This window comes from Pongo pygmaeus, chromosome 3 (genome assembly GCF_028885625.2).
Source record: "Pongo pygmaeus isolate AG05252 chromosome 3, NHGRI_mPonPyg2-v2.0_pri, whole genome shotgun sequence".
Lineage (NCBI taxonomy): Eukaryota > Metazoa > Chordata > Mammalia > Primates > Hominidae > Pongo > Pongo pygmaeus.
The window spans coordinates 156,481,874-156,494,258 of record NC_072376.2 but is presented as its reverse complement, the minus strand read 5'-3'; the positions used below and the strand labels follow the sequence as shown (position 1 = coordinate 156,494,258).

Below are 12,385 nucleotides of genomic sequence, written 5' to 3'. Positions count from 1 at the left end.
ATTTCAAACCTACAATCTTTACTATAGTTACTCTTAGAAGAGTATTTGTATTGCTTTGCTTTTGTATACAGTAAGTTCTCTCAACTAAATTTTAAGTACTTCCAACATCAGAGATGTAAAATCGTTACACTTCTCTGAAGGGTTTACCTTCGTGACCAGTAATTTCTTGCTGGTTACAGTGAAAACATATATAAAATGTAAGTGATTGTAATGATGAAGACAATGTGGATTAAGTAATTTTTAAAGATGTCACATGTTCCATGGAGACTCATATGAGCCAAAAGCAGATGCATGAAATCAGTAAGCCTTTCACTCGAGTTCTTCTTCATCTCCATTACCTTTTTTTCTGGGGTGGGTACTAAAAGGGTATTCCTTTTCTAGGGTATTCCTTGGTTTTCTTAATAGAACAATATGATATATTGAAATTTTTAAAAATGCATTTATAAAATTTACACGTATTTTTTACTCTGTGCAAAGCTTAAGGTTAATTTTAGGGCAGAAGCTACAATGTGGAAATGTTGCACTGAATTGTACTATGTCACTTACGCATTTTGTTAGCTTGATTTCTCTATGCTTCCAAACTCAATTTGACATTTATGTTCCAGACAGAAAAGAAAATCATGCCCAAAGAATAGCCCTACATTACTTAAGAGGAGAGAAACGAGAAAAAAAGTCCAAGGTGTAAGGAGGCCTGTCTTAGCCTTTTCTCCTCCTTTACTGCCTGTATACAATAGGCCAATGTTTTACTGATGGCTGAAGAAAAGTGTGAAAGTAGATAATAAGAAACAAGAATGCTAAAGCAAAGGCAAAAATAAACCAACTTTGGTGATTCTTAAATTCTGAGAGTAAATAGAGAACTCATGTGAGCCTGAATGTCTAAGTCCAAGGCAGTTAGTTACAACTTGGCTTTCGCTAGACTTGGTTTGAACAAAGAGTGCAGCATAATTTAGTGAAGAGCACTGACTACCGGGGAAATTTCTATCTGTGCTTTAATCCTTAGGAGGGTTGTTAATATCAATCTCTTGATCATGTTATCTGCTCCCTACTTTGGAGTACGATTAGAGATGATCTAATTTTACATTTTAAAATAAGAAAATTTATGCGAAGAAAAGTCAATGGATTTGCCCAATGTCATTTAATGGGAGGGAGTGGTTGTTAATAGTATTACCAGAAATGAATTCTGGCTTTTTGGATTCTTGGTCTAATATTTTTCTAATATACTGCTGTATACTGTAACCTCATCACTGTAACTTATTTTAATGGTTTTTAAAAGAAAAAAATGAAAACACGCTAACTAGAATATATATGCCATCTAGAAGAGCATGCAGCATATGATTCATACCCTCCCTTTGCTTTGCTCTCTTATATCATGTGAATTCTCATGGAGGAGGACACTTTTAAACTCTTATAAGCTAAAGCCCTTCAAAAAAAATGAGACAATTTTAATTATAAGGAATTGTCCCCAAGTATGCCAAAGAAAACAGCATCGCAGGCCAGGCACAGTGGCTACACCTGTAATCCCAACACTGTGGGAGGCCGAGGCAGGAGGATCACTTGAGCCTAGGAGTTTGAGACCATCCTGGGCAACACAGTGAGAACCCATCTCTAAAAGAAAAAGAAGAAAATAGCCTTGCAAACTGCATAAAAGCTTTCTGTGCAAACACTGATGTCAAGGCAAAACGTAAAGCTAGTCTTAATGTAGCACCACCATTTCATGCAACCCTAAGAAACAGAGCAGCAAGGAGCGGGGTGCTCTTTTAAAATGAAGGCCCTGACATGCTTCAGAAATTCACACCAGAAAATAAAAAACTGTCTGATTTTTTTTTTTAAATGAGCACTTCATTTACCTGTTTTGTTTCTCTGAAAGTGATGAACTCGCACTGTATGGCTGTATGAGTTCTGCTTATACTCCAAGTGCCTCAAAACTTCCAAAAATCACTGTAAGTTCCCCAAAATGAGGGAGCCAGACAGGGGGACTTTTGCTATGCCTTTCCTGTTTGATCCTGTCTCAACAAAGGCTTCAAGAACCCTGGATTTGGAAAACTGGGCAAAGCACTCTCTGAGAAAGAAAATTGATTTTTATAACATTTTACATTAAAGAATACAATTATTTTCTCTATTGTATTCTTAAATCAGAATGAGCTTTCTAGGGCCAACCTGATTATGCACTCCATACTTATTTCCTTTAAACGGTAACAAATCTAACCCAAAGCTTGACTTAAGAGGTAAATTTATAAATCTTAAAGTTTACTTGCCTGCATAAAATTCTTTAATGGTACACTCAGAATAAAGTCCAAACTCATTATCATAAATTATAACTCCTTCAGGATCAGGTACCTGCAAGGCATCTGGCATTCGTCCCTCCTTTGGTACTTTCCTCCCTCCTTTTTGCCCGCCCACCTACCTCCCCACGACTCTGGGCCTGTCTCATCTCCCCTCTTTTTAAAGGACCTGGGCATGTTGTTTATTCTAACAAGAAGATCCTTTGCCAGGCTGCCCTCCCCTACCATCATTTAATTGCCACTCACACTCTCAGACTTTTCTCAGGGGAGCTTCCCTAATAGTGCCAAGAGTTTACTTCAACCACAGCCCCTTCCACGGTAATTATGATAATATGTTTACTTCTCCACATCCCCTCCTAGACGGTGAGCTTCTCAAGGGTCCTAGACGGTGAGCTTCTTCAGGGGAGCAACCTTTTCCTTGTTTGGAGAATTTATATCCTGTAACTGATAGGTGCTTAAATCTGTGTTGTATGAATGTTAATGAACTGCCTTTCTCTTAAAGCTAGTGGTGTTTAATCTGATCAATCTCACACGTTTTTTGTTTTTTTTTTTGAGATGGAGTCTTGCTCTGTTGCCCAGGCTGGAGTGCAGTAGCATGATCTCAGCTCACTGCAACCTCCAACTCCTAGGTTCAAGCAATTCTCATGTCTTAGCCTCCCAAGTAGCTGGGATTACAGGCATGCGCCACCACACCTGGCTAATTTTTTTGTATTTTTACGAGAGACAGGTTTCACCATGTTGGTCAGGCTGGTCTCAAACTCCTGACCTCAGGTGATCTGCCCACCTCAATCTCCCCAAATGCTGGGATTACAGGCTGAGCCACTGTGCGAGCCATTTTTGCTTGTCATTTAAATGGAAAAAGGGAAGAACTAAATTCTAAGGGTATTTCAAGTCGGTCATCTCAAATACAGTCAAGGCAGTCATGCAAGGTCATATTTCAAATAAATAGATGTGATCTATTAATGCATTATTCTAATAGGTAACTACTTACATAAATTCCACACAAAGTGGACATTTTATTTTCTGTATTATTACAGGCTTTACAAAGCCTAAATTTTTTTAAGCCTAAATTTTTTACTCTTCCCAAAGTTTTGCAGATTATGCTACTACTTCAGTAGGCATCTCCAAAATCAAGAAAGAGTAAAAGTAATTCACATTATCATTTGTTAATTCCAGAAAGTAATGAAGGCAGAAAACTGAAAAATTTTTATACGTTTTAATGGTCTCACAGTATAAAGAGAAATGTAATAATGATAATTATACTTTGAAGTCAAGAGAATACTGAGAGGAAAAAACCCCACATTAAGGCTCTGCTGTAAAAATGCACTCCATACTTATTTCCTTTAAACGATAACAAATCTAACCCAAAGCTTGACTTAAGATTTAAACTTTAATACCTGTTTATCAAAATCTAGTTTCATGTACTGGTATTACTCATACATTCTCCAAACACTTATTAGTGTATACATGTAGTTTTTAAAAAGCATGTTAATGATCAAGTAGGCTTTACTCCTAAGGTGCAAAGTGGTTCAACATATACACATCAATAAATGTGATTCACCATGTAACCAATTAAAAACAACAAACATATGATCATCTCGATAGACCCGGAAAAAGCTTTCGATAAAATCCAACATCTCTTCCTGATAAAAACCCTCAAGAAACTAGGCATTATGACCAAGTCCTCAAAAGCAATTGCAACAAACCGGAAATTGACAAGTGGGACCTAATTAAACTAAACAGCTGTTGCACAGCAAAAGAAACTATCAACAGAGTAAACAGACAACCTACAGAATGGGAGAAAATATGCACAAACTATGCATCTGACAAAGAGGTAATATCCAGAATCTACAAGAAACTCAAATCAACAAGCAAAAACCAAGTAATCCCATTAAAAAATGGGTAAAAGACATGAACTGATACTTCTAGAAATGAGACACAGAAGAGGCCAACAAATGTATGAAAAAATACTCCATCACTAATTATCAGAGAAATGCAAATCAAAACTACAATGAGATGCCATCTCACACTAGTCAAAACAGCTATTACTAAAAAGTCAAAAAACAACAGATGCTGGTGAGACTGTGAAGAAAAGGGAATGCTTATATACTGCTGTTGGGAACGTAAATTAGTTCAGCCACCGTGGAAAGCAGTTTGGAGACTTCTCAAAGAACTTAAAACAGAACTACCATTAAACTCAGCAATTCCATTACTGGGTATATATCCAAAAGAAAACAAATCTTTCTACCAAAAAGACACATGCACTCGCATGTTCATTGCAGCAGTGTTTACAGTAGCAAAGACATGGAATCAACCTAGGTGCCCATCAACAGTGGACTGGATAAAGAATATGCGGTACATATACTACACAGCCATAAAAAGAATGAAATGATGTCCTTTGCAGCCACACAGATGCAGGTGGAGGCTATTATCCTAAGCAAATAAATGCAGGAACAGAAAACCAAATATTACATGTTCTCACTTACAAGTGAGAGCTAAACATGGACATAAAGATGGCAACAACAGACACTGGGTACTACCAGAGAGGGGAAGGAGGCAGGCGGAAAGGGCTGAAAAACTAACGATTGGGTGCTATGTTCAGTTCCTGAGTGACAGGATCATTCATACCCTAAATCTCGGCATCACACAATATACACAGGTAACAAACCTGCACATGCACCCCCCTGAAACTAAAATAAAAATTGAAATACAAAAGAATAAAAATTTTTAAAAGTGCATGTTAATTTTTAATCACATTCAGAAACTTTAAAGGATCTCTTGAAAAAAATGTTTAGAGCAAATCCATCCATCACTGTGCCAAAAGAGTCACCCAGGGAAACTCTCAGGATTAGTCTTCTGTATGCTCCCCACACAATATTAAGAATCTAAGCCTGAAGGTACTTTAACCAAAGTGCTGTATAAAAACACCATACAAAACCTTGCACTGGCTTAACAAAAAAAAGTCAGTACAGTAACTAATGTTCAGACTGTTGCAGAAAGGCGTGAATGGACAAGGCCAAACAACAATATAAAGACAGCATGTGGGGCTCACACAGCTGCTGCATCATGCTAGACAGAGACTAGACAGAGATAGGGGGCCTTAGGTAAGTTTAGCGATTAAATATAGTAGATTTATGTCATGACATAAAGAGAAGCTACAACAGATAAATTTCCCAAACTTTACGAAACTCCCTTTCCATCAGAAATATAAAATTTTCAATTGAAGAGGTCAAAATATAATTTGTCCTGTATTTCCAGTGACTCATCTGCTTTCCCAATATTTAATACAGTATGCTTAAAATACATTTCTTGTAATACACACAAAACTTGGCTCAAAACAAACACTACAGTGACAGAAATAGTATGATGAAAATATCACTATCATGAATTGGGTGACAGGCAAAGGGTCTAAGGTAATTATGTTTAAGTGTTCAGACATCTATGTATTTCTGCAGTTTCAATTACTCATAAGTATTTGAAAAGCTCATCTGTACGCAAACTACAGCAGCTGACATCTATAATTGGGGCTATAAACAAGACTAGAATGTTACTGGTTTCTTATAGATCCTTCCAAAGACAATCTCAAAAACCAGACATATAGGGCAGTGAACTAGTTATATGGAGCTCTGAAACTAATCAAGCCATATTTTATAGAATTAGATTTGCTTATTATGAGTTTTATATAAGAGATACTGAAATAATAGATTAAGTCATTTATCTGATGTCATGAAATTTGAAATTAAAATAGATTCATCTGATGCTATGAATACTGAGAAAAATTATAGAACCAAACGAGACATTATTTTTAAGTGTTTGTGGATAAACTTTGCTTTGAGATCTGAATTTGGATTTTAAAATGTATTTTTCTTGAAGTTATAACTTTGTAAAGTGAGTTTACGAAGTCATAACTTTGTAAAGTGAGTTTGCAAAGTTTGCCTTGTAATGTTAAATACATTCTCAAGCCTCCTCTCCTGTATCGTAACTATTTAAAAAGTAGAATAGTACAGGCCGGGCACGGTGGCTCACGCCTGTAATCCCAGCACTTTGGGAGGCCGAGGCAGGTGGATCACGAGGTCAGGAGGTCGAGACCATCCTGGCTAACACGGTGAAACCCTGTCTCTACCAAAAATACAAAAAATTAGCTGGGCGTGGTGGCGGGTGCCTGTAGTCCCAGCTACTCGGGAGGCTGAGGCAGGAGAATGGCATGAACTCAGGAGGTGGAGCTTGCAGTGAGCCGAGATCGCACCACTGCAGTCCAGCCTGGGCGACAGAGCGAGACTCTGTCTCAAAAAAAAAAAAAAAAAGTAGAATAGTACTAAAGAAAAGCAAATTTTTTTTGAATACTATGACTTTAGGAACCTCTTTACTGTTTTGCTAAGTCTATTCTTGATTCTAGCAAAAACTATATGGGTATTTCAATCTAGGTGCTCTTTTTAAGTTCATTTTGTATCTAGGCAAATATGCCAAATAAATAATGTGGCCAACGAACTCACAATTGTCTCTGAATAGTTCAGTTAAATTTTAAAAGAATGAACACAATCTCCAGAAATAAGAACCTACTTTATTCTGTTCTATTAAGTTCTTTTACGTTAAAGAACTAGTGCGATTAGTCTCTAGTGTACTAGAATAATAGTACTTTCACTAAATACATAGGGATGTATAATTATAAAATATGTAGTATACACGATACATAGTATATATTCTGATATATACATAAAATATATATCATAATAATGTGGGATACATGACTGATATCAGATCTAGAGGATACTAAAAGCTAATCATTATGATCTTAGGTCTTTTCTAACTTATAAACAGCGATGTTTCCTGATTTCATATTATGCTTACCACATGGAATCACAACTGTGAAATATACTGGAGTTTTCAAACTGTGCTCTACAGAGCTCAAGGGGAGAAAAGAGCAGCAGAGGAGCAAGGGAGGTAGGACTTAAGAGCTTTGTACCCTCACCCAAATCTTACTCCCTCCACATTTATGCGAGACCTCAAAATATAAAACTGTTAGGTTTGGAGTTAAAAAGTAGAGATCTGCCACTAACATGCACTCGTTACTGGAAAATAAGGAAAGCACCAGTTTAACATTAAAAAAGATATTTCAATATTTCAAAGAGTTCATGACACTTGTATCTCAATCCTTCAGTGATCTGTGTGAACCAATTATAAAGCTATACATGTCCAAACATATTTTTGCATATTATATGCAAAGAAAATGACTAGTAGTTGTCTAAAATAGATTTAGAGACAAAGAAAAAGAGAAACAAAAGGAAGCATTATCTGATAGAAAGCCTGATGCTCACATCCTTTCTGATATCCACACCGCAATCACAGCCCTGCTGCCAGGGCAGACTGGGTCATCGTGGGTGTGACACACATAGACCAATCACATAATCTCTAAGCAATCTAAAGTGAGTAAATAATAAGTAAGGCAATGAGAAGCTGATGCAGAAGCTGCAAGGGCACATAAAAAGCAGCTAGGAGGCAGAACTGAGGCCATAGAAGGGAGCATTGGAGGCCAAAGCTCTTGGAAAGCAGAATCCATTTAAGTAGAGGATACAGAGTAAGAAAACAAAAAAGAATCAGAAAAGAAAACAGAAAAGAAGGGAAGAATGTGAAAGAGAAAAAACCAGATGCAAAGATTTCCCATAAAACAGAAATGCACAGAGAGAGCAGGACATAGCAACAGTCCCCTAGAATTGCTTCAGCTCCTGATAACCTCCTTGTTGAAGGAGGTTAACCTCCTGTTGAAACGAGGAGGTATCCTTACTTACAAACAAAACCAAATCTTTTTTCTTAAGATAGTCTGAGCCTCAGTCTCTTTTCCTCACAACTAGGACTTAATTAGAACTAATATTAATGATCTAAGCCCAGGTTAAGGAGAAATTGATGCTAACACTATGTGGTCTTAAAAAGCTACATATAGCACATGAGACTTTTCAAATGTGCTGAAACACCCTCACGTAAGCCAGATATTGTATCATTCATCACATTTACATTTATGCTAATTTACTTGGTTGTCAAGATTAAGCCACACTAACAGCATGGTGCAACAAATCAAATTGTCTGTGTTTTAACCACTAGATATTACCCACTTTGGCTGAACAGTTTCTTTCACAGACTTCTTAACAAACTATGTTACCTTAGAACTTAATGTTACTTATGAAGGCCAGCATGGAAAAAAAAAATGACAGACTAGAAGCATTTATTACCCCAGCAAAGGCAAAGTAATTTTTAAGAAGTTGTTATATGAACAGAACGGAAAGATTATACAGTCTCACTGTTCTTAAATAATTATGTCAAATACATTAATAATCTTAAGTCTGATTTGATATTATATACTCTGGAGAAGAGGTTACTAAATAGCAGCTGAAGGCCATTATCTAGCTTGCAGAAGTGTTTGGGTTGGCCTGCAATGTTTTCTTAATAATTAAATTAGTTGACAGAACTTTAAAAATTGAGAGATAATACATATAAAATCTGAAATCTCTGGCTTTTCCTGATATACCAGAAGATTTGCCTGCATGGGTGCATCATTTCACAAGTCAACAAAGGATTGTAGCCGTGTAGGTTAGTTACTCCCATTAGACGGGGCTACAGCAGTCCAGTTTCTTCTAATTCTCCCCAGTTGTCCGCTCACCCTGTGAGTATTTTAGCTTGTAACCTCTGCTCTAGAGATAGAAGACTTACAAATATCACCTCACATCAACATGTGATATAATAATTGTTAACTTATAAATGGCAGTACTGCTTTGCTTAAATAACTTGATGGCTATGGAACTATGAAATATTTCAGAATTTCTAGTCCAAATTCTGTTTCGGTTTTCATGGCAGTTAAAAATAGATCTAACTTGGCACTCCCCAAGCCTTTTACTTTGCCATGCTCTCCTTACCTTTTCTGTCTGGCTTGAGGTTCCTATCCACGGGGGGTGGTTCACAGTCTGCAACAGGAACTGGCCTTCTGGGAGGGGTTTTTGGGCTGGACCTGAAGCCCATATGAGCAGGAGGAGGAACTTGCATTCCAAATGAGGAAAAATCAAATGTTCCTGGAGTCATTGGCACATAATTTGCTTCCTGAATTGGTTCTGTAAAACTGCTGGAATGTTGTCGTGGTGGTGAATTGGGATTCATTGGGACGTAATTTTCATCCAGTTCTTCACTTGAAACACTTCCCACTGTCAACACATTTTTGACTTTCTAAAACACATATATATTTCTTTTAATAAACAAAAACTCTTGTCACACATGAAAACACAATTGTAAATCACACTCATTCATATGGATCTCAGCGTACTTTTATTTCATGATATCACTTAGTCTCATGGCACTAATTATGAAGATTTAGACAATGAAATACACTTGATGACGCCAAGGACAATTATACTTACAAAGTGGTTATGGAAGCCTTCAAGTGAACTAGATCTATCACTTGGAAATGTTCGTGGAATATCATAGCAGTCTTGAGAACTAGCATCTAAAATAAAGAACAAACTATCAACATTTCTTCCCATCTTTGCTAGCGCTCAGGGTCATTGGGATGACCTATTATCTTTCTCTCATTTTACATATGCATACACACATGCACACACACACACAATTTTAAAAAGGATGCTCATAGAATTGTGTCTTGAATTGGCATATTAAACCACTAGAAAATGCAGACACTCACTCATATGCTAACCAATACCAATATCTAATTTTGAGTGTGAGTGAATGTCTAAGTCTGGGATAAGATAGGTTTTCTAAAGATGAAGAGAAACACCTCTATTTTCTCACTGTTTGCACCACCTTGGGCATAACTTACATCTTACTAACTTATAACCGGGTTATACAGTCACTTCAAGAAAGGAGTTAGATACTGTTGTTGAATGGTGAAACAAGTACTGATTTAAGTAATAACCACAGATACATTAAAATCTTCTTGGAGACAGTTGAGGAAAACTCTACCACAAAATACAGAAATTTTAGCACATACTATTTAGGATATGTGCATTAAAAACTTTAGCTTTCTATTTTTAGGACTTTGAGAATCTCAGAGAATCACCCAGACTCATTTTTTCTTCTCCTCTCAAGGTCTGTAACTTTTGGTTACAGACTCTAGGAGACAGTATAGGAAAGTATACCCACTAGCAATGAGTGAAGTGGGTAGTGATAAGGGGAAAGAAGATTCAGCTCTTTAAACACAAGTAAAAATCAAACAGCATAATGGCTTGACTGGAAAGAATATCACCTGTTAGACACAACATAAAAACTGCTTATATAGGAAGGAAGGAAATAGAGCCCAACAGATGTGACTTAGAAGCGGCCATAATGGCACACAAATACAGGAAAGGGTATGACTCGGACAGGCTTTGTGGCTGGTCCATTTCCTGCTCTTCTGTCCCAACAGAGGGCCTATCCACCCAGGATTATAGAAAGTGGGAGACAGAAGGGCACACTTCCTGAGGCAGGAAGGCATTACTAAGGCCATACTTCTTCAGGGGTGAGAAACTCCAACTGTTTTTCCCTTCCAGCAGAGCATGAATGAACATATACCCTTCCAGGTAACTGTAGAGCTGAAAAAAAATGGACTGTATTTTGTAGCATAGTATATTTAACTACGCTTAAAGGAATAAATATTCAGAAAAATCGATTTTCTATCATTAACCTCTAATAGAGAAGAAGTCAACTAGAGCTGACCTTTTCGCAATTTGTTTAAATCCACAGTGGAAATGGTATTACTACGTGAAGGCGACATCCCTGCTGTAGGGATACAGTAACTACTGTCAGTGTCTGAGGCGGTGCGTGGGATACTACACGTTTCCACAGGAGATCGGTCATGAGCTGGATGTGGTTTCGGTGGCCGAGGTGGAGGAATATCTGGAATAGTGTCTAGCTTTGATGTCTGTCCCAAGGTTCCTTCTGGAAATGTTCGTGGAATCTGATAAGTATTACCAGGTGTTGGAGGAATGTCATAACTAATAGATACATGCCTCATTTGAGTCTCTACACTCGATGTCCCAGATGGGGTATTAAAAACATAGAGTTCTCCATCTGCTTCAGTACTTGATGGAGACATCTTTGGTAAAACATCATGGGAATAACTCCTGGGCAGGTTATAAAGGCTGGAGTCAACTGAAGCAGATGGGGCACGTGAAGGTGGAGAGTCATATATCATTTGCTGCTGAAAAAAGCCATTCATTCCATGTTTGCTCTGGGAGGAAGCAGGATTTTTATGAGAAGGGACGTTATCATTGCAGTCTGTTTCAGAAGAGGTGGATTTTGCAGAATCAGCGTGCGTTCTAAATAAAAATTGTTAATGACAGAATAAACAAGGTGGAGACTAAGAATACATTTTTTATAAACATATTTATAGCTAAGCAATCAAAAGATAGGGATTTGCTCATTAGATTTTTTGGTGTGATCCACAGGATTTAAAGCACAAATGTTCTTTAGCTTTTATGATTATACACCAGACAACAAAACCGCCACCACAAAACCAACAAAAGCATTCTCTCTAATTCTGTCCTATATCTGCTCACACCCCCAACTCCACCTATTAAATCTGCACATAAAAACACAATCCCTGAAGCACTGGAATTAAACATTACAAAACTCTGGGAAAGGTAAATGATTAATGCATAGACACAAGGAAAAGCATTTCCTCTGAAGAGCATGCAAAAACCTAGTGGTAGTACGGTTTATACAGTTGATCCATTGGTCTTAAACCTCCCCGTGGCAAATTTGTTGTTCTGTAAAATTAAAAGTCTAACGATTACTTGGTATATTGAATAAGGTCAATGTGACTTACAAGAAGGTAACATCTAATTGTTTTCATATATCTTCCTTTCCACTACTTTTCTTTAACAAACATTTAGCCAACATTATAAAGAGGATCGAAATACATGATACAGAGTTAACCAACTCCGAATAATAACTCACTTTGAGAAATCTCATTAAAGTACATTTATGTACATTTTCAGTCTCTGCATTTTGAGGTATCACAAAATTTGGGTATACAACAAGATGAAGCTAACAACACAAGCACACTCTCACTTCCTTAATGCTAAACAAGATACCTGAACTACTTCTGCATGTTGCCCAAAGTCCTG

The 12,385-nt window shown here is 37.2% G+C and overlaps 1 protein-coding gene across 3 annotated transcripts in view; it reads right to left on the bottom strand.

Moving 5' to 3' along the window:
- GAB1 (GRB2 associated binding protein 1) overlaps positions 1-12,385 on the bottom strand; it is a 131,724-nt gene that overhangs the window by 20,930 nt on the left and 98,409 nt on the right. For all 3 annotated transcript variants that reach the window (XM_054485114.2, XM_054485112.2, XM_063664146.1), the window contains 3 exons: positions 10,974-11,575; positions 9,683-9,768; positions 9,188-9,491 (listed from right to left, as the gene is read on the bottom strand). In XM_054485114.2, the coding sequence (XP_054341089.1) occupies positions 9,188-9,491; positions 9,683-9,768; positions 10,974-11,575 (992 nt within the window). The remainder of the gene's footprint in view (positions 1-9,187; positions 9,492-9,682; positions 9,769-10,973; positions 11,576-12,385) is intronic.